At 38.1% G+C, this 25317-nt stretch overlaps 3 protein-coding genes and 1 gene segment (V, D, J or C); 1 reads left to right on the top strand and 3 right to left on the bottom strand.

Annotated features, from left to right (window-relative positions):
• The window catches only part of LOC119504151 (immunoglobulin lambda-1 light chain-like), an 88525-nt gene that overhangs the window by 45476 nt on the left and 17732 nt on the right, over positions 1-25317 (bottom strand). The window lies entirely within an intron of this gene.
• LOC119504145 overlaps positions 1-25317 on the top strand; it is a 116148-nt gene that overhangs the window by 89929 nt on the left and 902 nt on the right. The window contains 1 exon segment of the V gene segment in view: positions 24780-24817. Coding sequence covers positions 24780-24817 — 38 coding nt within the window.
• On the bottom strand, positions 598-12487 carry elavl1a (ELAV like RNA binding protein 1a). 5 transcript variants are annotated; one of them, XM_037796232.1, is made up of 7 exons: positions 12320-12487; positions 8430-8489; positions 5945-6146; positions 5375-5478; positions 4622-4784; positions 4270-4495; positions 598-3602 (listed from the first exon to the last, which is right to left on the bottom strand). In XM_037796232.1, exons 2-7 carry the CDS (start codon positions 8463-8465, stop codon positions 3278-3280), a joined length of 1056 nt encoding a protein of 351 aa, XP_037652160.1. In that variant the 5' UTR covers positions 8466-8489; positions 12320-12487; the 3' UTR covers positions 598-3277. The 5 variants fall into 5 exon arrangements, with proteins under 5 accessions (XP_037652160.1, XP_037652163.1, XP_037652161.1 ...); XM_037796235.1 differs by having other exon boundaries at positions 5945-6137; positions 12320-12484; XM_037796233.1 differs by lacking the exon at positions 12320-12487 and adding an exon at positions 11502-11626.
• On the bottom strand, positions 14312-20984 carry tspan37 (tetraspanin 37). Its single transcript, XM_037796238.1, has 7 exons — positions 20774-20984; positions 16845-17036; positions 16689-16763; positions 16470-16568; positions 15512-15664; positions 15304-15387; positions 14312-15038 (listed from the first exon to the last, which is right to left on the bottom strand). Exons 1-7 carry the CDS (start codon positions 20834-20836, stop codon positions 14961-14963), a joined length of 744 nt encoding a protein of 247 aa, XP_037652166.1. The 5' UTR covers positions 20837-20984; the 3' UTR covers positions 14312-14960.

Genomic DNA, 25317 nt, shown 5'->3' with positions numbered 1-25317 from the left:
CTGTGCCCATGTCGAGGTGTTAACTCCAGATTAGTCCTGTAATTCTTCAGGGTGTTTGGAGGCGAGAAGAGATTTCTTGAGGTGGAACTGAAGAACATTTTCAATTATCCCTTTTTGTCCCCAAGATGTTGGTTGAGGCCATCTTACTGATAACCTTAATGATGGCAAACATTTCTGAAATTGTATTGTTATATTCTATTTAGGTGAAGGCAGTTTTTCCTCCTTACTAAATTATAACATAAAGTGGAAATTAAATGCAAACAGCCACTAAAAATGCTGCAGAAAATGTAGTCAGTGTTGAATGGTGGTGTCAGTTACAGTAAATATGTTGCATGAGAAAATATGCAGACATGTCTCCCCCATCTGGTCTCAGAAGGTAATAACTGGACCAATATCATGTGGTGAGCTGAAGGCCAGTTGACATACAAGATGTGTTCCCTCACATCATGCTCATTTGTAAAATAGGAAATATAGTCATTCTGCAACAATGCTTACTGATGTAACATACAAAATATTAAATATAAAAAATAAAAGTCCAACTGTGCATGCACATGTCCACACATGTGGCATTTGTCAATAAAAATCACTTGCAGCAAATTCACAATAAGCTTCTGAAGAGACATTTAATTCTTTCAATTCTGAGAAGCCACTGTGTTTTTTTATTGAAATGATCCAATGTTAGAAGACATTTAATGGACTTCAACTTAGTGTCCTTCAAAACCAAGAAAACAATAGAATCCATTAAAAAAACACTCCAATAAGTAACAAGTATGATCGCATACATTGTCAAATAAATAGTTGCGCCTCCTCTGATGTAAAATACACCATTCCCACTTATAAATTAAGGCGGAATGCAGTTTATTCTGACTGCCCCTAAAACAAAAACGCTTGCAGCATTCATGCAATTCCAACTAGACTGCTGAAAAAACTAAGCAGTAACATAAAAACGTCAGTAGAAAAGAGAAATTATAAAAAAAGATGACAGTCCACGACTATAACAACTTTCTATTACCTGCTTTGCGCAAGCCACGAAATATTGCACAAAGTTAAGGATTGTGACACAAAAATAAGATGGAATTACTAAATTAAAAAGCACTTTTAAGACCAAAATCTGAAGCTTGTAATGGAAATACTCCTTTCAGAGGGCGCACACAAATTAAAGAGGCATTTACAGAAGCATCAGGGGAATTACTGCTGGGAGGGAAAAAAAGTTTTTTAAAAGTGAATCCTTATAAATGTGAGCAATTACTGTTCCCAAAAATGATTTGATATTTGTAACTATCACCAAGTGGATCCTCTGTTCAATTTGTGGTAAGGTTAAATCAAGAACAAAGACGGTACCGATGGTAATGGTAAACTTTTCAACCACCTTGGAGAACAAGACAATCTACCAAATTCATCACTATTAGAAGATTAAAGATGAGCTGTGATATGCCAAAGATCTTTTCTAAATGGATCATATAAAAAGTGTTTTACTGAGCAAGTAAAAGTAATAAGACAAAGATCGGAGCAATGGGTTCGGGTATGAAAGCCTAAATCTTTGAGTGAACGGTGTATACTTATTTGCCATGTTGAAATATCAAACAACAAATCTGGTTTCACTTTAGAAAACTAGCTGACAAATCAAATGTAATCTGAATCACCCTCCCAAAATAGCCAGGTATTAAAACACAGATTTACTGATCCAGATGTCAATAAATAACTGCTGAAAAGACAACTGTACCAAAGGTGTCAACATACAGCTTCAACTTGCTAATTATGTTAAGTGGTTCAAACGTAAACGCCAATCTTAGAGAAGTTACTTCATGAAATGTCTTCAGGACAATCACTTTTCTTCAAGTGTCTGTGTACAGGTTAAATAATCTTTTCTCTGACAACCAACATTGGTCCACATATTGTTTCCGTCTCAGACGTTTTTCCTAACAGCCTGTTTTTCTTGATCTTTTATCAACAATGCAGATTTGCTACTAGAAAAATAATAGAACAAAACTCCAAACGAAATCTAAAAAAAGGTAAATAAAAAAAAGAAACAAACCAAACAAAACTTTCGGCGAAAAGAAATAAAATTTAATGGTTTATGCTCAAAGTGAAACAACCAAAAACAAAAGAAAGGAAGAAAAGAAAGCAAATCAAAACTGAAATCAATAACAAAGGCCATTCATTTGTCTCCAAACTTGAGATAAGCACTCGTTAAAACAAGTTTGTAACTTACATTGTAACAAATAGAAATCGATGCCTTCAGAAAGAAAGAAATATTCAAAACAAAAAAATTAACTCGAAATAAAAGAAAACAGAACGACATACTGAGTTAAAGTGATGTTGCTCTCAGTCAGATATATCCTTAGTACCTCTTAAAATAAAACAAAAAAAAGGTATAAATTTACCTTAAATCTGCTCAGAAACTCTTCTGGTAATAGGATCAAATCTCTCCCTGCCTTTGGTCCATCTCAATTCCCTACTCATTGACTGGGGTTCATATTCAACAGGACTCTCCTGAAATAATAAAAAGACACTTTACACAGGGATAATAAAACAAAAACATTTCCCTCCAGCTTGTTATGTTTAAAATTGTTAACCTGGTAGGAGGGTGAGGAAAAAGTCATAGATTAACATCAAAAAGACTGATATTTATAGTAACCTAAAGCGGGTTGGTTAAAAGTGCGTTGCTCTTAGATTGACTCAAGACAGTGAGCGGTATTGTAGGTCTGTGTGTCCACTGGATGATAATTTAAGGCATCTATTTCTACTTATGATGAGGATCCAGAACAGAGCACTGCTTTCCCAAAACGAAACAACCACTGGCTACGAGCAAAATATTGTTCCTCACCTTCTTTAGACGAAAATGTCAACACTTGGAGGACTATTTGTGGGGCAGCATATCTTTTAGTGCACTGCTCAGAACCACTGCCTCCTTTATCTAGTCGACACAGTTATACATGCAACACATACGGACAGTATTTTAGCTTTTTAGATAATTTTCAAAAAGTTATCTTGGGGGGGTGTCATGGGATTTTGGCCTCACCATCCCCTCACTAAAAATTAAAACTACTGAGTGTCCTCAAGCCCCAAGCATGAGTATAATGATGAAAAAAAACAAAAAACAGCCTAAACACTTTTAGACAAGTACAAAGGTGCAGAAGAGTGAACATCTCGTTTAACTCTGAATACACTAAAACCCAAACAGATGTGCCAGACTATGAATACTTCTGCTCTCTGCTATAAAAGCCTGGCGCAGGTCATTCCCATCTCTCCTCTACACCCGAATGTCTAGCTCTCTCTACTTGTGGCCCTTGCTGGTCTTAAAGGACACTTGCAGGATCTTGTCTCCGAGCCGATAGCCGTTCAGGCTGGCGATGGCCATGGCCGCCTCCTCGTAGTTCGTCATGGTGACGAAGCCGAACCCCTTGCACTTGTTGGTGTTGAAGTCGCGGATCACCTTGACGTTGGTGACGGCGCCGAAGGGGCCGAACATCTGCCAGAGGATGCTCTCGTCGGCGTCTTGGCCCAGGTTGTAGATGAAGATGCACCAGCCGGAGGTGGAGTTCCCGGGGACGCTGACACTTCCCACACTGCTCATGTGATCAACGCCCATGGGGGAGAACCTGGAAATGACAATGTTTACTTGTGGATTAATCAATAACATTGAAAACAAAGTGAAAGTCTGCTACTACTACAACAGTTTCTTAGTAATATAATGACCAGTTTATTTTAGGGCCACAACTAATGATTATGTTCTCTATTAATAGAGTGGTGAAGGGAAGAAGACCAACCAGGAAGTTAGCATTGCACTGGTTCCCTTGACAAACACCCAATGGGATTTTTCTATTGGGTTTTGGATTATTGCAGAAAAAAAACTCTGTGGCAAACATGTTTATAATACTTACACACTTTGTTCAGCAAGATAATCTTCACAAATGAACACCACTTTTTTAATTTTTGAAGTGTGAATGCAATTGCCAGAAGTAAAAAGCTAACGTTGGGCTATAAACCAACTACACCACGGTCGCATGAGCACGAGTATACACAACGAGGCTGTAAAGGCAGACGAGTCAAAGTGATGACATTTAGTAGTCTCATTTAGCCACTTGTTAGCGACCACCTCTTTTAAGACACGTAAAAGCTTGAAAATTCACCAGTGGGATATTTACCGACCTATTTTATATCGCAGAACAAAAGGTTCAAATGTCGTCTCTCTGTCTGAAACTAGTTGTGGCTTAAAGTAAGATCAAGTCCTTTTCAGTGAATGTAAACGTTCACAACTCCTCTTACCTAAACCGCTGTGCCTGGTGGTGTACGGGCCCTCCGAAGCGCCGGGACTGGTTGTGGTAGAGCTGAGAGATGATCTGCGTGTTCTTCACCTGGTTTGGATTGGCAGCAAATTTCACTACGATCGGCTCAGATGCTCCAGGTGGTTTTTGGCCGTTCAGGTTTTTGACGGCCTCCTCAGCCTCTGCCCGCTTGTCAAACCTGATAAAAGCCACGCCGCGGGACGCCCCTGGGTACAAGACAGCAGCTGGTGACTGCCAATTCTCATACAAGCAGCATAACTACAGTTTTTTTTTTAACAAAAGGCACTATATGTTACTAAAGAGAATTTTTGAACGATAAGGAAGTCATTTACCTGTAGTACCTGTGGCCTGGTCAACAAGTACACGGGAGTTAATGATGTGTCCATAACGTGAAAACATGTCCTCCACATCCTTCTGGGACATGGCCTTCGGCAGGCCGCTGATATACAGGTTGGCATCCTTTATAGTATCAGAGCTGGGCCGTGCGTATGAAACCTAGCAACAGGAAGCAACAATTGCCCGATTAATACTCTACTGATGCATATGTACAAAACAAAGTAACAAAAAAACTATTAAAAGTACAATGAGTACTTAAATCTATGGAACTGTTGACAATTTAGCAATTTTTGCAATTATATCTGTGTTTTATAAGTTACATTCATCAACTAATGCAACTGAAATGTTTTGTTTATTTATTCAAACTTTTGGACTATAAAAGAAAACTAAATAAAATTATCTGATAATTGGTTTCAGGTATTAAGTCTTCAGTCTGAGCAAAAATTATAAGCATAAAAGAACACTACAGCAACAAAAAAAATGAAATCAAACTGATCGAAAAGGTACTTTTTTTAGGAATTAAATACATGAAATACATTGAATTTGACAGAATGTGTCAAATAAAATAAGTAAGATTAAAGTCAAACTCAACAGACATGTCAGATTGGGCAGTAAGTGAGCTGTAAAAGCAGTATCACTTCCTCGGGCTGACATGTACTAGCTAGTTAGCGGACAGCACAGGAGCCACAGGAGTTATATGACATGACATCTTTGGTTTGAGAATTGTAGACAACCTTATTGCACGTTACCTTGATAGTTTTGGACTGTAGCCTTAGTCCATTCAGAGTACTGATAGCTCTGTCTGCATCACTAGGGTTAAGATAGTTAACAAATCCGTACCCTAAACTGTGGCCTAGAGAAAAAAAAAGGAAAACAATAAAATAAAACAAAAAAACGTTGTATAGTTCAAAAAAATCTGCAAACAAATAAATATTTAAAAACAAAAACAAATCTTAACATTGCATGCTTGTCTAAACAAACAAACAAAGACTGTCTACAGGACTGGTTGGAATAAATAAAACAAGTCTATGGTGGTGGAAAAACTGAGCAAACTACTACCCAACTCAAACAGGAAATCAATTTGAGATGTCTTTTAAATAAAATTACATTATAAAAATCACTGAGAAGCCAGAAAATAGGCCCTTAATAGATATCCTGCCAATAAAGGTCATTTGAAAATGAGTGATAGGCCATTCTTTAAGTGATAAAACTGAACCACCACATATTGAGAGGTTGTAACTAATCTTTTAAAACAAACTCTTGTGTTTAAGCGTCCATCTGGTCTGTCACAGGTCTTATTGCTTCAGAGAGGAGCATACCTGCGACTTTGTCTCGTATCAGCTTGGCAGACTCCACTTCTCCGATGCTGGTGAAGAGGCTCCGCAGCTCGTCCTGCGACATGCTCTGAGGCAGGTAGTTCACTATCAGGTTGGTCTTGGAGTCCTTCCCATCGTCCCCTCCCATGTGGTCTTCGTAACCGTTCGACATGTCATACACCTCCTGCAAGTCGGCCTGGTGGGCCAGAAAACGCAAAGCGAGATAAGTACCCAGGGTGCGCAGATCTAGAGCTGAAACGATTAGCTGATCTTTTGTTCGACAGAAAAGCAAAATTTTTCAAGCAAAAAGGCCAAACATTAAGTGGTCCCTGCTTCTAAAACCTTGACGATTCGATATTTTCTTTTCCACTTACGATAAAAATCTTAATAAATCTTTGAATTGATGACTGTTGGTGGAATAAAACAATACGACATGCTGGCTCTGGGAATCTATAGTGGGCATTTTTCACTATTTTCCAAGATTTATAGATAAAGCAGTTAATCAATTAATTGATAAATCATTCAGCAAATTAATCCATAATTAAATAATCATTAGTTGGAGCCCTCCACGGGTCTTAAAAAGGTTTTGCTGCACAAACACTAATAAGACTGTAAAGAAACTGAAAAGAAAATGAATACTTAATAAAATTGAAAAAATGTTTTTCCCGCTTCTACTCTTTAAAAAAGATGCGTTTGTGGTTAACCTCTTAAGTATTAAGCAAATTCATGAAAAGTAAATAGAATTACTATTTGACTGGAGGAACCGGGAACTACGTTTAGTTCCTAAACGAAAAGGTCCCTTGTCCAGGAGTATGGCTGGGCAATATGACGTCAAAACTAAATAAAAATGTCTATCGTATATATATTTTTCTATATTGTTTCTATCGTGACATAAGCTAAGCCTATATTTATTTTTATTTTTTCTGTAATTTCACTTAAAACTTATGTTTATTTTACACCCAAGTTCTTAAAGTGAGAAAATACTCAGTACTTTTCATTTGTCATGTATTTAATTCACACAGTAGTATACAAAAATAGGCTTTACCATGTGCTTATTTCATATAAACTATTTAGTTATTGAATGATATATATATATATATATATATATATATATCATGATGTATACCTATATTTCCTATTGTTGCTGTTATGATTCAATGTTTTTGACTTGTTATGTGTTGGGTGCTCTTATTTGACCCTGTCTTGGCTAGGTTTCACTTGTAAAAGAAGTTTTAATCTCAATATGACTTCCTAGTTAAATAAAGGTTTTAGTATAGACACTATTACCGAGATATAAAATTACTTATATTATGATTTGGCCATATGGCATAGCCTTAGTACAGGAGTGGTAATTTCCAAAGCCCTTTCTGTCTCTGTATGTCTCTTTTTCATTCATTCATTATATTCAACTCAAACATCAGAGTCACACCACAGTAAATACAAAAAGAAATAAAAAAACATGATGACGCTGCGTCGTCGTTTCCTTGTGTTTGAAAGACAGTTTTTTAAACCGCCATTCATCTAATTTGCCTTATCTTCACAGCTCTTCAAATGTGGTCCAAACACAAAAACTAATGTTCCATAATTCCTGGTACATCTTTGGTCGAAAAGGGACAAGTATGCCCATGCAATGTAATTACAGTTTTCAATGCAACAGAAAACCAGGGGATAAATGCTTTAAAGGCCACATAATGGTAACTAATTATATTACACAAGCATGTGACTGGATTTAAACTGCAAATTTGTCTCAATGTAGCTAGTGGTTAACACTAAGCCAGCTTGAAATTTAAACTACAGAATGTCATGCAATATAAAGGACACATGCAGCACAAGTTTTACATTTGCAAAGTAGGTAAGTAACTCTTTTAACCCCAGATGACCTCAGTCACATGTCAGTCTGCAGTCTAGTCTGATAACCAGTCTATAGGGTCTGAAATCAGTTTAGTTGACAATGTAAAGTGCCCACAACAAGAACAGAGCCTGACTTCAAAATACTTTTTTAAAAAAGTTGCTTCCGCTATCTGTTCAGCAGAGCTGAAACGGGATCAGGCCTGAAAGGGGACCAGTCTAGCGGTCAACCTGACAGAGGTCCATTCATGCAAGAGAAGGGTTGCGATTGTGTATTCTGGTGGGCAAGATACACTGCCTGAGAGGATGAATGGGAGTCCTGTATTAAACCAGTAAACATGGGCATAGCTGGCGGGAGCTGGCATGTGTGAGTGTTTTAGATTTCTCTTAATGCCGTCTCATTTCAAATCATTAGTTCCAGCAAAATAACAACAGATCACTGTGTACAGTCGTGACATCCTTTTAGAGTAGGAACATTTCCTGCAGCCAAATTTCTTGCTATCACATAACAGGGCTTGAGCATTCAATTCTTTGCAAACCACATCGACACCAGAAATATCTGGTCGTACTGTTAATATTCAGTTGATAAGGTCACATACTGCAGTGCTGTTTGAAATGGGTGCCGAGATCTCATACTCACTTTCAAGTACTTAATGTGTCCTCGACGAACTGCCATGAAGACACTTCACTGCTCCTGAGGCTGAAGACAAAATCAAAACAACTCGGTCAACGTGGCAGTGAGCAAACTATCAAACTTGCCATCTGAAGAACACAACATTAAAAAGACATACACTTGACAACCAAATGGGTGACAAACACCTGATTTTTCAAGAAGTAAACACACAAAATCACCAGAAATCTATATAATAGTTCCACATGGTTTTCAAGTCTTTGAGGGCCCCATGTGGAAAAGTTCAACAAAAAGTAGGGCAGACCTCCCAGATAACTATTTTATTAGGGATGCACCGATACCAATACGTGATCGGATATCGGTGAAAATCGGGCCAAGCTATTCAATTTGATTTCATGTTAATATACTATATATATATATATTATATACTGTAATTTTGATTACTGTTGAAGTTTTGACCAATATGCTGTTGCATTAAAAAAGGTTTACATTTGAATTGTAATTCCTGTAAATTTTGAAGTCTTTTTTACCAAGTTGCTAAATTTATATTTATGTATTTATTTGTCACATTTTGTTTTACAAAGTTAAGAAAGCAGTGTTTAAGTCAAGCCCGATGTTGCCTTACACATAAAAGAATGATCCAAGTCACTTACACACAGTGAGGCATACAGCTCATTAATTAAACACTGGTATCGGACAGTACTCTGTATCGTCTCATAGCCAAAACCCAGTTATCGCTACCGGGACTAAAAAAGTTAGATTGGTGTATCCCTATATTATATAGCTTAAAAGGCTCTTCCAGTTGAATTGTGCCTTTAATTTCTGCAGATTACTACTGGCTTCTTCTTCTAGTGATCAATCTGTACTGTTTGCATTGCATGCTGACATTATTTCCTGTATGTTGCAGAGTGTACAGGGCTTCTCGCTGTAGTTTTGAGCCATATCGGTTGGTTGCTGCTACTGTATCATGAAATTAGTCAGCATGTAACCGGGCAGCTTATGCTGGCTTGTGTGATCTGCAGTATTGACTTTTCTGGATTGTAGCTTTAGCCAGTTCAGCTTGGTGGTCAGTCTCATGTAGGGATGTCACGAGAACCGACTCGGCACCAAAATTCCAAAAATGTGGGTACCGAACGATGCCTGTAATGGTCATTTGGTACCGGAGCGGAGGTACTGGAGATGCGATTCATCCGGATCTAATGGGGGCAGTATACACAACAAGTGTTCTCATCTGCCGTGAAATGAAGAAGAAAAACGCCGTAACAGCACAGAAGAAAACAACAACACGAGAAGTGAAAGATGGCAGCTGCTGCAGCGCTACCTCCACCTCAACTCGTTGAGAAAACAAGTAGCAAGAGTCGGGTATGGAAGTACTTTGCGTTCGAGGCGGATTTACAAGGAGTAATAATAGATTCGCAAAAAACAGTATGCGGTGCAGTAACGATGCCGTCGTGCTTTTCTTTCCAAAGGAGGAAATACTTCCAATTTAGCAAAGCACCTCTAAGACAGAAATCCAGACAATAGTGTTTCTTTTAAATACTTGAAGGCTACATGCCACTGTTCTGTTTTGCAATGTTAATAGACGTTTCTTTTTATTTATTACTTTAACGCTACATGCTTCTGTTTTTTGTAATGTTCAAATGTTTTAATAAAGGAGTGCGTGTTGAATTACATGGGATTTATTGGGGTTTTACTGGTATTGGTATCGACTACTAGATTTCTGGTACCGTGACATCCGGAGTCTCATGTGACTGTCAAATTGGATAAAACAGAACATACACAGAGGTTGGCAGCCATTTCCTCTCACACCTTTGCCAATTCAAAAAGCTGGATGCCACCACCCTGTCATGACCGAAAGAACGAGGTCGCGGGTGCAAGCAGCCAAAATGGGTTTCCTCAGGAGGGTGGCTGGCGTCTCCCTTAGAGATAGGGTAAGAAGCTCAGTCATCCGTGAGGGACTCGGAGTAGAGTCCTTGCTCCTTTGCGTCGAAAGGAGCCAGTTGAGGTGGTTCGGGCATCTAGCACGGATGCCTCCTGGGCGCCTCCCTTGGGAGGTGTTCCAGGCATGACCAGCTGGGAGGAGACCACGGGGAAGACCCAGGACTAGGTGGAGAGATTATATCTCTACTCTGGCCTGGGAACGCCTCGGGATCCCCCAGTCAGAGCTGGTTAATGTGGCCCGGGAAAGGGAAGTTTGTGGTCCCCTGCTGGAGCTGTTGCCCCCGCGACCCGATCCCGGATAAGCGGTTGAAGATGGATGGATGGATGGATGCCACCACCTATTTGCTGTGTACAGTTACCAATTTTAAGGTTGTATTAAATGTTGCTGGCATAACCACAGTGTTATCATGGTAAACATAAAAGATGGAAACCTCCTGTTGGATCCTCACAACCAGGGCTAATTTTAAGGAATTAAAAAGAATAATATCAATGAATATGATGGCAATGAAAGGAAGTATATTTCTATACTTTTTTCCCTACATTTTTAAGTAATGAGCACTAGTGTCAAACTAGTCTTAGTGTGCTGTTATGTTGTTCAGTATCCAGTGGAAAGAGGCGTGTCAGATTGGAGCTGTGGCATGAGGCTTAAGTCAGTACATTTGGACGTACATTATTTGAGTGAATAACTGCAAACTACAGTGGAAACAACAGCTAAGTGTCTCGCAGCTTGTCTTGCTTTCTCTGGATGAGTAACATTACTCTTTTGCTCTGAGACAGCAGCTGAAGCATACATGTATCCAGTACTGCAAACGGGCGACATTGCCTTCAGGTTAACGTCACATATTGGGCCATTAAAGGCGGTTAACTTTAAAATGACTACATAAATAGCTTTGACATTGTATTCTGCAGCCACACACTCCGTGTAATAGTGCACCTTTGTTTTTTATTACTGGCCAAGAGCACATACATTTCACGAGTTAGCTAGACCCCCAACTCGTAAACGTGCAGAGGCCTGTTTAGCGTTATTAGCATGTTAGCCAGCTACATGCTCACTGCCTCCTCTAATGAGAAGGGTAAACATGTGTCCGACCAGGTGCGACTAAAAACAGGACACAATACCACCATTATACACTACAGTACCTCCAGAGAAACACACGTCCACCATGTAGCTGAAGAACATTAGATTACGTGGCCATGCGTCCTCCCGGTTAGCTAATGTAAAGCACCGGGCCACTAGTTTAGAGAGCTTCAGATGAATGTCCCAGCGCCCAAACCCCCAGCTGCCTGCTAACAGGCCACGGAGGCTAACGTTAGCCACCGCTAAGCTAACCAACGGCTAACGTTAGCCGCCACCCCCAAGCTAACCAACGGCTTCGAGGCTAACGTTAGCTACCGCTAAGCTAACCAAAGGCTAACGCTAGCTACCGCTAAGCTAACCAAAGGCTAACGTTAGCCACCACTAAGATAACCAACGGCTAACGTTAGCTACCGCTAAGCTAACCAAGGGCTCCAAGGCTAACGTTAGCCACCACTAAGATAATAAACGGCTCCAAAGGCTAACGTTAGCTACCGCTAAGCTAACCAACGTTAGCCACCGCTAAGCTAACCAACGGCTAACGTTAGCCACGGCTAAGCTAACCAACGGCTCCAAAGGCTAACGTTAGCTACCACCAAGCTAACCAACGTTAGCCACCGCTAAGCTAACCAACGGCTAACGTTAGCCACAGCTAAGCTAACCAACGGCTCCAAAGGCTAACGTTAACTACCGTTAGGCTAACCAAAGGCTAACGCTAAGCTAACCGACGGCTAACGTTAGCCACCGCTAACGGCTCCAAGGGCCGCCAGAGCAACATGGCGGTCATTCGCATCTTCCTATAACCCTAAAACACGTCGACACACATATATATATATATATATTTAATACAGCTGAGACGCTTTTGGAAGCATTGATGCATTACCAGCTTTTAGAGGGTAGTTGTTGTTGTTGTTTATGCTCCCTTCTCCTAGTTATCCTTTTCTTAGCGACGTTCACTTCCCTCCAAGGCAGCCTCACGTAGTAAAGAAAGCGAGGAAGGAAGGAGCGACGTGACAAAAACCACCACGCCCACTCTCCGCCGGCCGCCGGCCAGCAGCCAGCAGCCACGCCTCTGCAGAAATAGACAGCGTGGTCAACATGCTCTCCGAAAACAACAAGATAGAGCTATTTATTTATTTATTTATTTATTTGCACATATATAAAACTGCACAATATCCAGTCAATGAAAAAAAACAAGAAATATGTCAGGAGAGGTCAAGAAGCCACAGACTTATACAAAAGACCTCTACCCCCAACCTCTGGAGAGAAAAAAAACAAAAACAAAAAAGAAAGAAAAATCTAAACATAATTTTAAAAATACAACAAAAGTTAAACAACAACAAGAAGTACACAAAATGTGCAGAAAAACCTAACCAAACAATCCAATAAAAACAATGAAATACATACAAAAAACAGTACAGAAGAAAAGAAAATATATCTAAACACATCCAAAGATAATTAGACATAATTAATTAAATGTGATGATAATTTCCTTTTAAAATGTTCTAAGGATAACGAGCTTTTGATAACATGTATTTTGGTGTTCCATATTTGTACACCACGAAATCTTAGGGAGTACTGGCCATGTCCAGGTGAAGATGATTAATGTGAATGAATTTGAGAATTAGATTTAAAGAAGTTGCTAAATGATGATGGTAAAGAAGAAGAAGGCAAGAACATATATTTATATATAAACACACATATCTGATGAATATTTATGTCATAAACTGAAAGAATGTTCAGTTTCCTGAACAGTGGAGCAGAGGCCTCCTTGGAGTTTGACAAAGTTGCTAGTCTTACAAATCGTTTTTGCAACAAATAAAGTTTATAAAGATTGGAGGGGTACGTATTTGCCCAAACAATATTACCATAAATCAAATAGGGATAAATCATGGAATAATATAAGGTTAATAAACAAGAAACATTTGTGAAACTTCTTAGTTTACTGATGATTCCTAGTGACTTCACAGTTTTATTACAAATAAAATGTATATGTTTTTTCCAATTAAATTTTTCATCAACTAAAATGCCTAAACAGTGTGTTGCTGTCATATATTCAGTTCATTCAGAAATTTATGGTACCCAATCACACCGAAAGAATATGCTATTAGTTCGGATGCAATTTGCACAGTTTGTAAGGAATTGTAATCTTATGGAGACCAACAATGTTAGCTCTATAAGCATTTTAATTGGAAATATTAATACAGATTAATTGCAAATAAACCATGCAGTAACAGACACATCATCAGATATATGCTTTGATCTATGTTACATTACCTGTGTTGGTCCAACAGTGGAAAATATGGAGAACGGAACCTGCCAAAATAAAAATAAAAAAATGAATGACTCCATAGATAAATATGCCATTAAGTGAATCAAAAATACTATTGAAAATACAATGTAGGCATTAATTAATTGATAAAATGTGACATTTATATTTCTGTTTTAATTTGCTTCTTAATTTATTTATCTTTGCATTAATTCATCTATCCATTTACTCTTCAATCTAATTTCCTTTTTATTTATTTATTTATTCATTTATATTAACTTTTAAATGTATTTTTTTCATCATTAAATTGTATGTATTTATTTATGCATGATATATTTATTAATGCATTTCTGCCTCATTATGCAAAGGAGGGGGCAGTACATTTTAATTAATTAATGCCTATATTTATTTTTAATATTATATTTGGTTCATTTAATGGCATATGTTTTTATTAATTAATTAATTAATTAATTAATTTATTTTATTATATTTAAAATAAAGAGAGTGAAGCATAGAGGCGATATAAAATGTCGTACATACAAGGTTCAACTATTCAGATCATGAAGTATGCAATGCAAGTGTAATCAACAGCAAAGTTCAAGGAAATTAGGTTTAGTTTAGTTTATTGTCCCTTCAGAAGATTTGTCAATTTCCGACAAATATTACAAAAACATTATAATAGAAACAGTTAAAAAAAAATGCTCTGTATGCAGTAATAACACACAGACAATCAATAATCAAGGGCAACACAATGTAACCATACACAAACCATCATATCACATATCATGATTTGTTTAACAGAGCTCAGGCACCGGTTGGCAAAAAGAGACCTGTACCTTCAACCTGAAGTCTTTTTCACTAAACAGAAGATGTGACTCATCACTGAGAATTTATCATACAACATTGTTGAGTCTACAAATACATAGACTGAATGGTTATACAGTAAAGCAGTAAACAGCTTTCCATAAACCATCTGCATCTTTTTTGTGTCAGAAATAGCAATAATTCACAATACAACTGCATTACACAAAATATATTTCATCACTTTTATGTCACATGTTTTGTAAGTGCACTGGAATAAACATGTATTAATCAGCAGTAGTGGGGCAGGTGAGAGGTGTGCAGCTCAGGAATGATTATTCTAACAGCAATCCTGATAATAATTTGATTTCCATGATACAATATGACATATTGTACTATGCAGTAGTACAGTATCTGTGCAAAGTACAATGCTGTCCCATCTGTCACAGTATCTTTAGTTTTTGCCCAGTACTTGATAATCCATCAGTGGTTGGTCCCTCATCAGCTGTGCCACATTCACAAACAAAACAACCTGCATGATAAGAGGAAATGAGAATAGTACTCTGGTTAACAACCAAATTAAACAATGCACAATAATTAACCTCTAAAACTTGACAGACACATTTTCCATTGTGTCCAATAATAACACTTTATATTAACCATCATTTATAAATGGTAAATTGATATGTTAATTAAAATGTATTTAATAGTTATTTTACTGTTAACAAATATAATTGCATTCTAGACCAAGTGTATACAGAATAAACAGTCCGAAAATGTTATAAAATCTTTCGCACCTCCACCAGGAAAACCAGCGGGGAGCCCCAGATGATAAAACTCAGCACAAACTGTAAGCTCATCTCCAGCTTCACCTGGCAGCCCTGAAAGAGAGAGACATTCAAAAAGAAAGACAGGGAAACAGAGGGGTCCAATCAGACTTTCATGCTGAAGTTTTTTTTTTTTTTTATGTTTATAAGTGTTGAATTTATGGATGCACATGTCTACCTTTGTGTAAAGCTGCAAGGGCTGGTCCACAGTGCCGTTGCAGGAGGGGAAAGTAGAGTTGCAGCAGCTGTGAGGAACCCAGAGTCCTCCAGTGCGGTTAAACCAGGAGGTTTCCATCCAGTCCCTGTAGTCATGGATACCACAACACTGCAACTAACGGGTACCAAAGGACAAAATATCCATCACTTCCAAAATATTGATCTTCAGTTAACGTGGATTATTGTGATGGCACCGCTTTTGAATGGATGATTTTGTGGAGATGAGGTGGAGCAAATGAGGGCTAACTACAACAATTAAACTGTCAAACAAGATAAATACCCTTCTTTAAGCCTAAATATCCTCTTAATGGAGAAAAAAAAAATCCCAATTGCCATCAAGGGAAGATGAGAGATTTCCTAAGACGGATTCTAGTGGTCTTTAGAGGAAGTGCTATAGTCACTTGAATACTGAACACACCACTTAGCTACAGTTGTTGCTGCTTGTATTCTTAGACTATAAAGATGGACGACATGACAGCTTCCCAAAAGTGAAGCCAAAACATCTTGATCGCCCCCTGGTGGCTGGCTGCAGTATAGGTCATAAATCCCGCCCCCTCTATGTTAGCGGATGGGACATGAGTCAAACGAAAAAGTCAAAGTACACATCAAATACATTTTTCCCAAAGATAGTTTCTGTCATTTTAGGAAGTTCTTATCGCGCTGATGTATTTTCAAGTGTTATTTATTCTGATAGGTTTGGTTTTAATTAGTCATTTTAATGCTATAAAACGGGAGTGAGACGTCATGATTGACGGCTGTGATTGACAGCTGCTCTGAGTGAAGTAGTCGCAGGACTTTCATGTGACTTTTTTGAAATGCTACATCATTTTTACACATTTTGCACACAAGATACAAACATGCTTGGGGGCATCTGGATGCCTTTGCAACCCAATTCACATGAGTTATGACTGAACACACACCTCTTCTTGTGTAGCATCCACAGCTCGAGAGTTGGGGTCCTGGCTGCTGCCTGTGTATTTCTGAAACACTCCACTGAGGGGAGCTATCTCTGAATCCAGCTAAACAAAAAGGCAGTATAGACACAAAGAACGTATAAACATGCAATTATTCCAGAATAATCTGCTTTGTCATTTAAGCACAATTGTCCAGCATGTGATTTGTTTGTGTAACTTTTATACCTTTGTAGAGTGAAAATAAGCCAACGCTGAAGCCGTACTTTCCAGACAAAAGACCAAAACTAGCAGATAAACAAACTGGAGAAGAAAACATTTTATTATGAACAGTCAAAACACTGATGTACATACAGATTCCCACACTGACACACACAACCTCACCAGTCCCTGCAGAAAGGTGGAATCCCTGAGGCTCAGCAGGGAGCCGAGGAAACCGCTGGCCAAGAGGAACGCAGCGCTGGTGAGAGCGAAGACAGCTGGCAGGGTGATGTAGCTGTGAGAGAAAAATATGCTGCTCTGTCTGTACTTCATCAGCAGGTAGATTCCACTCAGGCCCACCACCAACCCCAACACCTGGTAAATAAAAATAATATATTAAAACAGAATATTTCATCAGCCCCCATTTGAAATTCCTCCATCCTTTTTTTAAGGGATAAAGGAACAATTTGACGATTCGGTAGAAATGTTTATTTGTTTTCTTGCTGGAGTCAGATGAGAAGATCAATACCACACTCTTACTTGCAGGGCTGGGGAAACTCGTGTCTATTATAGAGCTACTGTTGCTCTGTAAGGGATTTAAAAATGAGGATTTCAGTTAATTCAACATGAGAAAGTTGGTTCCTGATACCGCCCTCAAGCTGTGTATGCCGTTATTAATCTGAGACCATGACATGTCAGCTTGTCGGGAAGGATGCTAAATAACGCTCCAAAGTTAGGTTAAATTTTGGCGAGGAAAAACTGGCATGGCCATTTTCAAAGGGGTCCCTTGACCTCTGACCTCAAGATATGTGAATGAAAATGGGTTCTATGGGTACCCACGAGTCTCCCCTTTACAGACATGCCCACTTTATGATAATCACATGCAGTTTTGGGGCAAATCATAGTCAAGTCAGCACACTGGCACACTGACAGCTGTTGTTGCCTGTTGGGCTGCAGTTTGCCATGTTATGATTTGAGCATATTTTTTATGCTAAATGCAGTACCTGTGAGGGTTTCTGGACAATATTTGTCATTGTTTTGTGTTGTTAATGATTACCAATAATAAATATATACATACATTTCCATAAAACAAGCACATTTGCCCACTCCCATGTTGATAAGAGTATTAAGTACTTGACAAATCTCCCTTTCAGGTGCATTTTGAACAGATAATAAATGTGTGATTAATTTTTGATTAATCATGATTTTAACTATGGACAGTTCAATATTTTAATCGATTGACAGCCCTAAATAAAAACAATGTTTATATTGTTAGTTTATTATTATTTTGAATGGTGAATGGCAAAAGTAGTTATACATTCCTGATGAATTGCTTAAAAATGTTGTTTGGTTTTATAAATGGGCAGATGTTCTATTAAATGTTCATGTTTTCTGGTTTTGTTTGAATCAAATAATTGTTCCTATTGGTTGCTTCATTTTTTTTGTAACTATAGCAACCAAACCCATAATGAGGCAACATGACTTGAATCACACAATTTTAGAAAACATTTGTGTACATTAAATGTCTCATATCATGTCTCATTTTCAAGTTCATACTTGTATTTTGGGTTTTTTACTAGGACATGTTTACATGCTTTAAAGGGACTATTTGTAAGATTCAGAAATGCTGCTTAACAGCGACACCTGTGGCCTTGAAATCAACGAAAGTTAGCGTCGAGCTCGCGTTTGCTCGCTCTACATAGACATGAACGAGCATCGCTCAAAACAGTGAGGCGACAGACGTCAGCTAAAACCATAATATCACTCTATATTTCACTTGCTTGGCAGTAATGTTAGCTGACCAGACGAAGGTCTCTCCATGAATCAATGCTGATCCTAGTGTTGGCTTTTCCTGCTCAGCGCAGGCTTCAGCAGCGGGGCTCCTCAACGAGTTACGTTATCGCCTCCCGACCGCAGCCGGCAGCCGAAGACACCGGCACCCGGTCGGTAACGAGACGATAACGTAACTCGTTGAGGAGCCCCGTCACTTCACAAGACACGGAAAACCTCTGTTGGTCTGGAGGAGCTGCAGCATTTATTTCTGCACAAACGTCCACTGTACATTCACTAGATATTCTCAGAGCTAAACTAACTCTTCTGCAGTGTGTAGTGAGCGCGCGTTCACGTGTAGAGGTGGAGCGAGACAGCGAGGACGCGCACGCTGTCTGAGTGAAGGAGAGCAGGCAGCAGAGACGAGGCTCCGGCCACACGCGAGCGCGCATATGCGAGCGCGCATGTGTGCCGACCCGCTACATTTATACGCTTAAAAAGTTACAAACAGTCCCTTTAATGTTAAAAAAATATATTTTCCTTGTACCGTCTGTCTGAATATACCTGTATTCACCCTCTGTCTGAAACGCTCAGTTTTAGAGCATTTCAATGGAATTGCAATGGAATTGCAACAGAATTGCGTTGCTAGGCAACAGCTATGGTCCATGTTTACTTCCTGTCAGCTGATGTTATTTACATCCACTGCAACAGGAAATAAACTGAGACACATTTAGAATGTTTACGTTTAAAACCGTGTAATGGTCTAAATATTGTATATTTGTGACATCACAAATGGACAGAAATCCTAACGGCTTGTTTCAAACGCACAATTTCTGAATACAGGCTGTGTGTGTTTCTCCGTATATTGAGCGTTTTGATACTTTCACAGTATTTATATAGCACTTAAACCTGCTTTAAAATGAAAAAAAGACATGAAAATCTCACTTTTTACAATATGGGACCTTTAAAACATATTCAAGTATAGCTGAGATCTATAATAGGGTGACCAGATCCCGACAAAAAACAAATGTGTGGGACAAAGAGTATGTTTGTGTGGGATAATGTGGGACACATTTCCAAGGCTGAAAGGTAGTCTACAATTTCAATATAATGTCTGTCTAACTTTGAGTGAAAAGTAGTGATGTTACGTGCTGTGCCGAGGCTTCGGAGCGTGTGTTGAGTAATCCAGGAAGTTTTCCGTGACGCGCGTATCGAGGCTCGATGACGTCCGAAGCCTCGCTGCCCGGCCATACCGCTGACTGGTTCAGGAAGTGATTCAGATCTTCCCTGTTTGAACCAATGCCACTTTCCAGAAGTGACACAGAACACTAATATTACCCCACCTGCCATTATTATATTATATTACCCTACACTACAATACAATTATTGACCAAAGGATTGGTTTACACACATAAGATGCATTCCTCACAAAACAATTACAGTTTATTATATGTTATATACTCATAATATACTTACTAGAAAATAGACATTATATTATATATTATATAGATATGAATGGATTACATGGTTATATATTTTTTTTCATTATTTATAGTCATTCCCAACAGCCTTTACTGACGCAAAATACAGTATTTCACAGATCTGTGGTCCCAGTAGACCATTTACACTTACACACCAAAAACTGACAATAACCTGATATTTTCAGGTGGAATTTCATTAATTCTCACTGTGCAATATCATTTTCCACTTGTGCAATTTTGTTAATAGTCTGTTTATTGTCAATACTGTATATACTGCTCCTATTTGTATACTTGCTTCTATTTAAATGGTTCGTTTTTTGTTACACTTTGTTTAGCTCTTTTTTACTGTGTTAGTTGATGCATCTTGTTTTTTGCACTATCCCCTTTGCTGCTGTACAATGCAAATTTCCCCACTGCAGGACTAATAAAGGAATATCTTATCTTATCTTATCTTATCACATGGTTAAGATCATATCTGTCTGTTTTACACTCTTTGACCACCAGGTGGTTTCGTGTGCACATGAAGCCTCGAGAAATGAACCCTTTTCGGAACCAATTTGCCGGAAAGCTTCAAAGCTTCATGAAGCTTCAGCTCGCCATCACTAGTGGAAAGTGTGCCAACCAACCCCGGTCTCCCCTATAGTTCCTGTCTCTGAAAATACATGCGCACACATGCACTCTTGTGTCATGTGACATCTGACATGAGAGACTCTATTAAAAAAGCCAAATAGACACATCAAATAGAGGTGGTTTCTTCTACATGGCAGCTATATTGAATAAATGGTAACTTCATTAATTAGTGGCAGAATACAAAAAAACAATGCAAGATGCTGAAAAGCACTGATAAAGTCTTATACATACCCACAGAAGTTGACACGTCAACTGAAGTATTGTTTTCAATGTTTTTCTTCTCCGATCGCTCATTATTAGACCTTGTTAAGAGCCGAGAGGATGACGCACTAACATGAAGCTGGCGCAGTCATTACTGAACCATGAAGCCTATTACTGTACAGCATGCAAAGTAAATATAAAACCTGTGTGGTGAAGAAGAAGGGGAGGGCTGGAGGCACGTGATTTGTTTTATAGACATGACAACTTCCTTTATGAGCAAAGATCAACTTCTCCAAAGAATGCGGAAACATGTCTGTGGTTTGAAGAGGCAATGCAACCTCTGTTTTACACAGCGAGAGGTGCACTACACTGTAAACAATTGCTGTTCATTTACAGCAGGATTTCAACAGTATTGACATGTTATTGCTAAAAACAGTGCTTTACTGTTAATACAAAAGAAAGCCTGTTAAATTATAGGCCGTTTTTTAATTGAACTTTAATGCATTCTTAAAAAACATCACTTTACTGCTGATCAACTGTCTAAAGTATCATCAGTAACAGTTTCATGCAGTATTTTTTTAATTCTGGGACCTGATCTGCACATGTGAGGCTTGCACATTGTACATGATTGGAAAATCATTGAATTAGCTTTATTGTTCTTCACTCACATGTTATGGTTTGCATTCTGTGCTTGTAGCCAGCTATAGACAGACATTTTTGGGAAAGTGTCAACAAGTCTATTATAGCCTTTTTCCTAACAAGTGCCTTTAATTGTATTTAGTGTGACTATTCCTATGTCTGTAACCTGCTAAGTCTATTCATCTAGGCAACAAATTACGTTTATTAAAATGTATGTAAAAAATACAACCTAAATAGTGCATTAAAACAAATCAGTAAGATAATGTAAAAGAAAGGTGAAAAACAGCTATATAATGTATCTTTAAACAGTAAATTAACTGTAAAATACTGTGAAATTAATAAAAAAAACAGTTCAAACTGTATTTTTCATTAACAATACAAAGCTGTGAATTTCAGCGACAGTATAATAATGTTAATTTTAAAGTAACATAAAAGGCAACCCTGCTGCCAGTTCTTTACTGTTATTTTACTGGGAAATTCTTAATAGTGTATGATCTGTATGACTCTAAAGATGAAGACCCTGCACAAGACCTGACATCTGGTGCATGATGTTGCACAATGATGCTTCTCATTATTCAAAGTGACTTGTAAGTACAAGGTAAAAGATTATTTATTCGTCAATTCAGCAGTAATGGGCAATGGAAATCTTTGGTCTCAGGTTCCTTCAACAATGCTCATAAAATATGTATAAAAAGGAGGAAATCACACAAGTTAAGTAAAAGCAAAATAATAATCTAAGGCAGTGGCAGCCGGCCAATAGAGGGCCACGGGGCCTGGCCCCACCCACTTTGAGCCACCAAAAAAAAAAAAAAAAAATTATAAAATTATTAATTATAAAAATTCTAAAAATTATAAAAATTGTCAATATGTGTGTTTTTGACCTATGGAATATACCCGTAATATTTGTAAAATAGGATAACTGCGCCAAATATCTGCTTTCCTCCTTGAACTCTCTGCTAGTGCACCTCTCAGCTGCTCTGCTGCACGTGCACTTTCTGGGGCCAAATGGATTTGGCCCAAGGAAGGCGGGTCTAATAAGCAGTACAGCCAATCACTGATTAAAGATATATGATTACAAGCATGAATGACATACAATTCATCCAATCAGCGCCGTAAAAAAGACTTCCGGGAGGGCCAAACTGATTTGGCCCATGGTTGTGCGCGCGCACGTTCACGTGTGTCTCTCTCTGTTCTCGTCAGGGCTCATGTCAGTTCTCGCGTGATCTTGTCTTCTCGTCTCTCGCTTCTCTCCACTTCTCTTCTCTCACAGCCCATTTTAACGGCATGACAATGGAACAGCCAAGCACTAGTAGCGCTTTTTGATACCTTTTTTTGCATTGAATCGTACTAGGATGTTTGTTGAAATTGATTGGCCCTACCCAAAAAAAAATCCACCAGCCGCCACTGATCTAAGGCATGAAATAGTGCGGTTAAAATATAGGACTTAAATATAAACATAAATAAATATAAAATAGTAAATGTAATTTTGTTGAAATTCCAGATGGGAAAACTGAATGTAAACAGGATGTATTATGTAAAACACACATAAAGTTGAGTCTTTTGTGATGCTTTTAAACAATTAATGTATAACAGTTGTTCCATTTTAACACTCTTAAGTATACTATTATTAGTCTGTGTCCCAAGAAGTATTAAAGTAGTAAACTTACAAGTATACTATACTAGTACATTGATATTAGTATACTTACTACATAAAGTATACTTGGGAAATATATACTTGAACTTTACTTCATAAAATAAGGGAATAAGGGAAGTAATATATGTACACATAGGTGTAATGTAGTATGTAGTTCCACCTGTGTGATGCGGGTGTAAAACAGGATGTGTGTACTGGGTGGTTTACATGAGACTAATGAGGCTTTCAATGCCTGTTTGCGATCCTACATCTGATCAACACTGCACTCTTGTGAATTTAACGAAACGAAAAGAGAGTTGAAAAGGCCTAATTATTTCATTTACTTAATGGCATTAATTCCCATTAAATTGCATATGGTGTCTTAAGATTAAGACTTATAGATGAGGCAGTACTGGTTGTTTTAGGAGCGTTAGTGTGAATGTGTAGTGTGTGCTTGGTGAGGTTTATGTCAGCTCTGTTTTCAGTGGTCTGTGTCAGAGTCTCTTCCTCTTCAGCAGCTGCAGTCGGTTCCTGCTGTAACAGCTCAGTGTCTCTGCAGTCGGACTGAGGGAGGTTTTTGTACGACTACAAATCACTATGTGAACACACCACCGCTGTAGTAACTCTGACAGTAATAAACTGCTGTGTCTTCAGTCTGAACTTCACTGATGGTCAAAGTGAAGTCAGATCTGCTTCCATTTCCACTAAACCGAGCTGCTGTTCCTGATTCACGTGTGCTCACAAGTCTTATTAGAAACTTTGGAGGCTGTCCAGATTTCTGTTGATACCAGTTCATATAATCACCATACCTACTGTGTCTGTAAACAGCTTGGCTGGTCTTACAGGTGAGAGAGACGGTGGATCCTGGAGTAGGTGTCACTACTGGAGGCTGAGACATAGTCACCTTACTGCTGCATCCTGCAGACAAAAACAAATCATTCATTTATCAGCAGAAATAAATGAGAGAAAAGGCAGCACATCATGTCTGAAATGTTGCTGAGTGAATGAACCTGTAAAACAGCAGCAGGCCAGCGTCCAGATGAGGATGGTGATGAGAGTCATGCTGGTTGTGCTTTCTGCTGTGTTGACTGACACATCTGAGTCCTGCAGTGTTGAACTCACAGGACTATAAACCTTCTCAGTTCACTGGAGGATCAGCTGACGATGCAAAGCCTCCTCTCTATGGAAATGATTTCTCTGCTCTCAACACACTGAAGGCAACGTGGGACACTAAATCAGGAGGATTACTGCTTGGATTTACACCATCTATCATCTGAATGGATAATAGAAGAAACATATTTATATTAGAAGTGCAGTTGAGGATTTAAGGATGAGTTTGTGTCCACTGTGGTTGGTATGATATGTCTGTTTGTCTGCCTTTAATCTACTGACAGGGTTTACTGGAGATAAATAACATATTTCAGATCTGCTTAATATGAGTTTATAAGTTATTATTATTATTAAAAAGCATCATGTTCATTTAACCATGTAGCAACTGATATAAAACTGTGGAAAAATGACTTTGTTACAAGGAGACTGTGATCGTTTCTCTGTCTGGTGTAGAAAAGTAAAGCAAAATTATATAATTAATCTACATTTATACAATAATTTCCATCAATGTCATTAAATAAATCTTTGTAGATTCATTAAAGTATAAATGTTTCTGTGCTAATTGAGAAAGCAAAGAGTTTTTTCAGTGGATAGATGCTTGTTCACAGTGCAGGAGGTTTTTGTACGGCCACTTAATGAGTTTGTATCACTGTGGTGGACTTTTGGTGGAGGAACCAAACTCATCATTAACTGTAAGTATCAGAGATTTGTAATTTATACAACATGAAATATTCTTTTAATACTAACTTTTGCATCCGAATTTTATAAAACAAAAAATATTTTGGATAATTTACATGTGGACATTATTTTTTGCTGTCTATTAAGCTCGGCTGGTATTGAAGTTGAAGAAAATATTAATACTAATATTCTTTTAGTATTAAAGAAGATGTTATGGTGAAATATATGCAGAATCATTTTCGCTTTTTTTCCAATAATATATTTGTTTAATAACGTTTGGTTGTAAATTTGTTCTGCAGGAACATTTTAATGTTCAGAAAATAACAGCAAAAATTAATTTCAAGCTATTTATGTTTTATGTTTTACTGAAACATTTAAATGATTGTTAGGTATAAAAACTGTTGCAAATGTTGTTAAAACTAATTTATGAGTTCATATGTTCATTTAGTATCGCTGTAGTTTGACTTCACAGTTCGTTAGTTCAAAGTGGAGAAAAGGAAGTGAAACAGACAGA

This window comes from Sebastes umbrosus, chromosome 16 (assembly GCF_015220745.1).
Source record: "Sebastes umbrosus isolate fSebUmb1 chromosome 16, fSebUmb1.pri, whole genome shotgun sequence".
NCBI classification, from domain to species: Eukaryota; Metazoa; Chordata; class Actinopteri; order Perciformes; family Sebastidae; genus Sebastes; species Sebastes umbrosus.
Note: the sequence above shows the minus strand (reverse complement) of the source record. Positions and strands in the feature narration are given on the sequence as shown.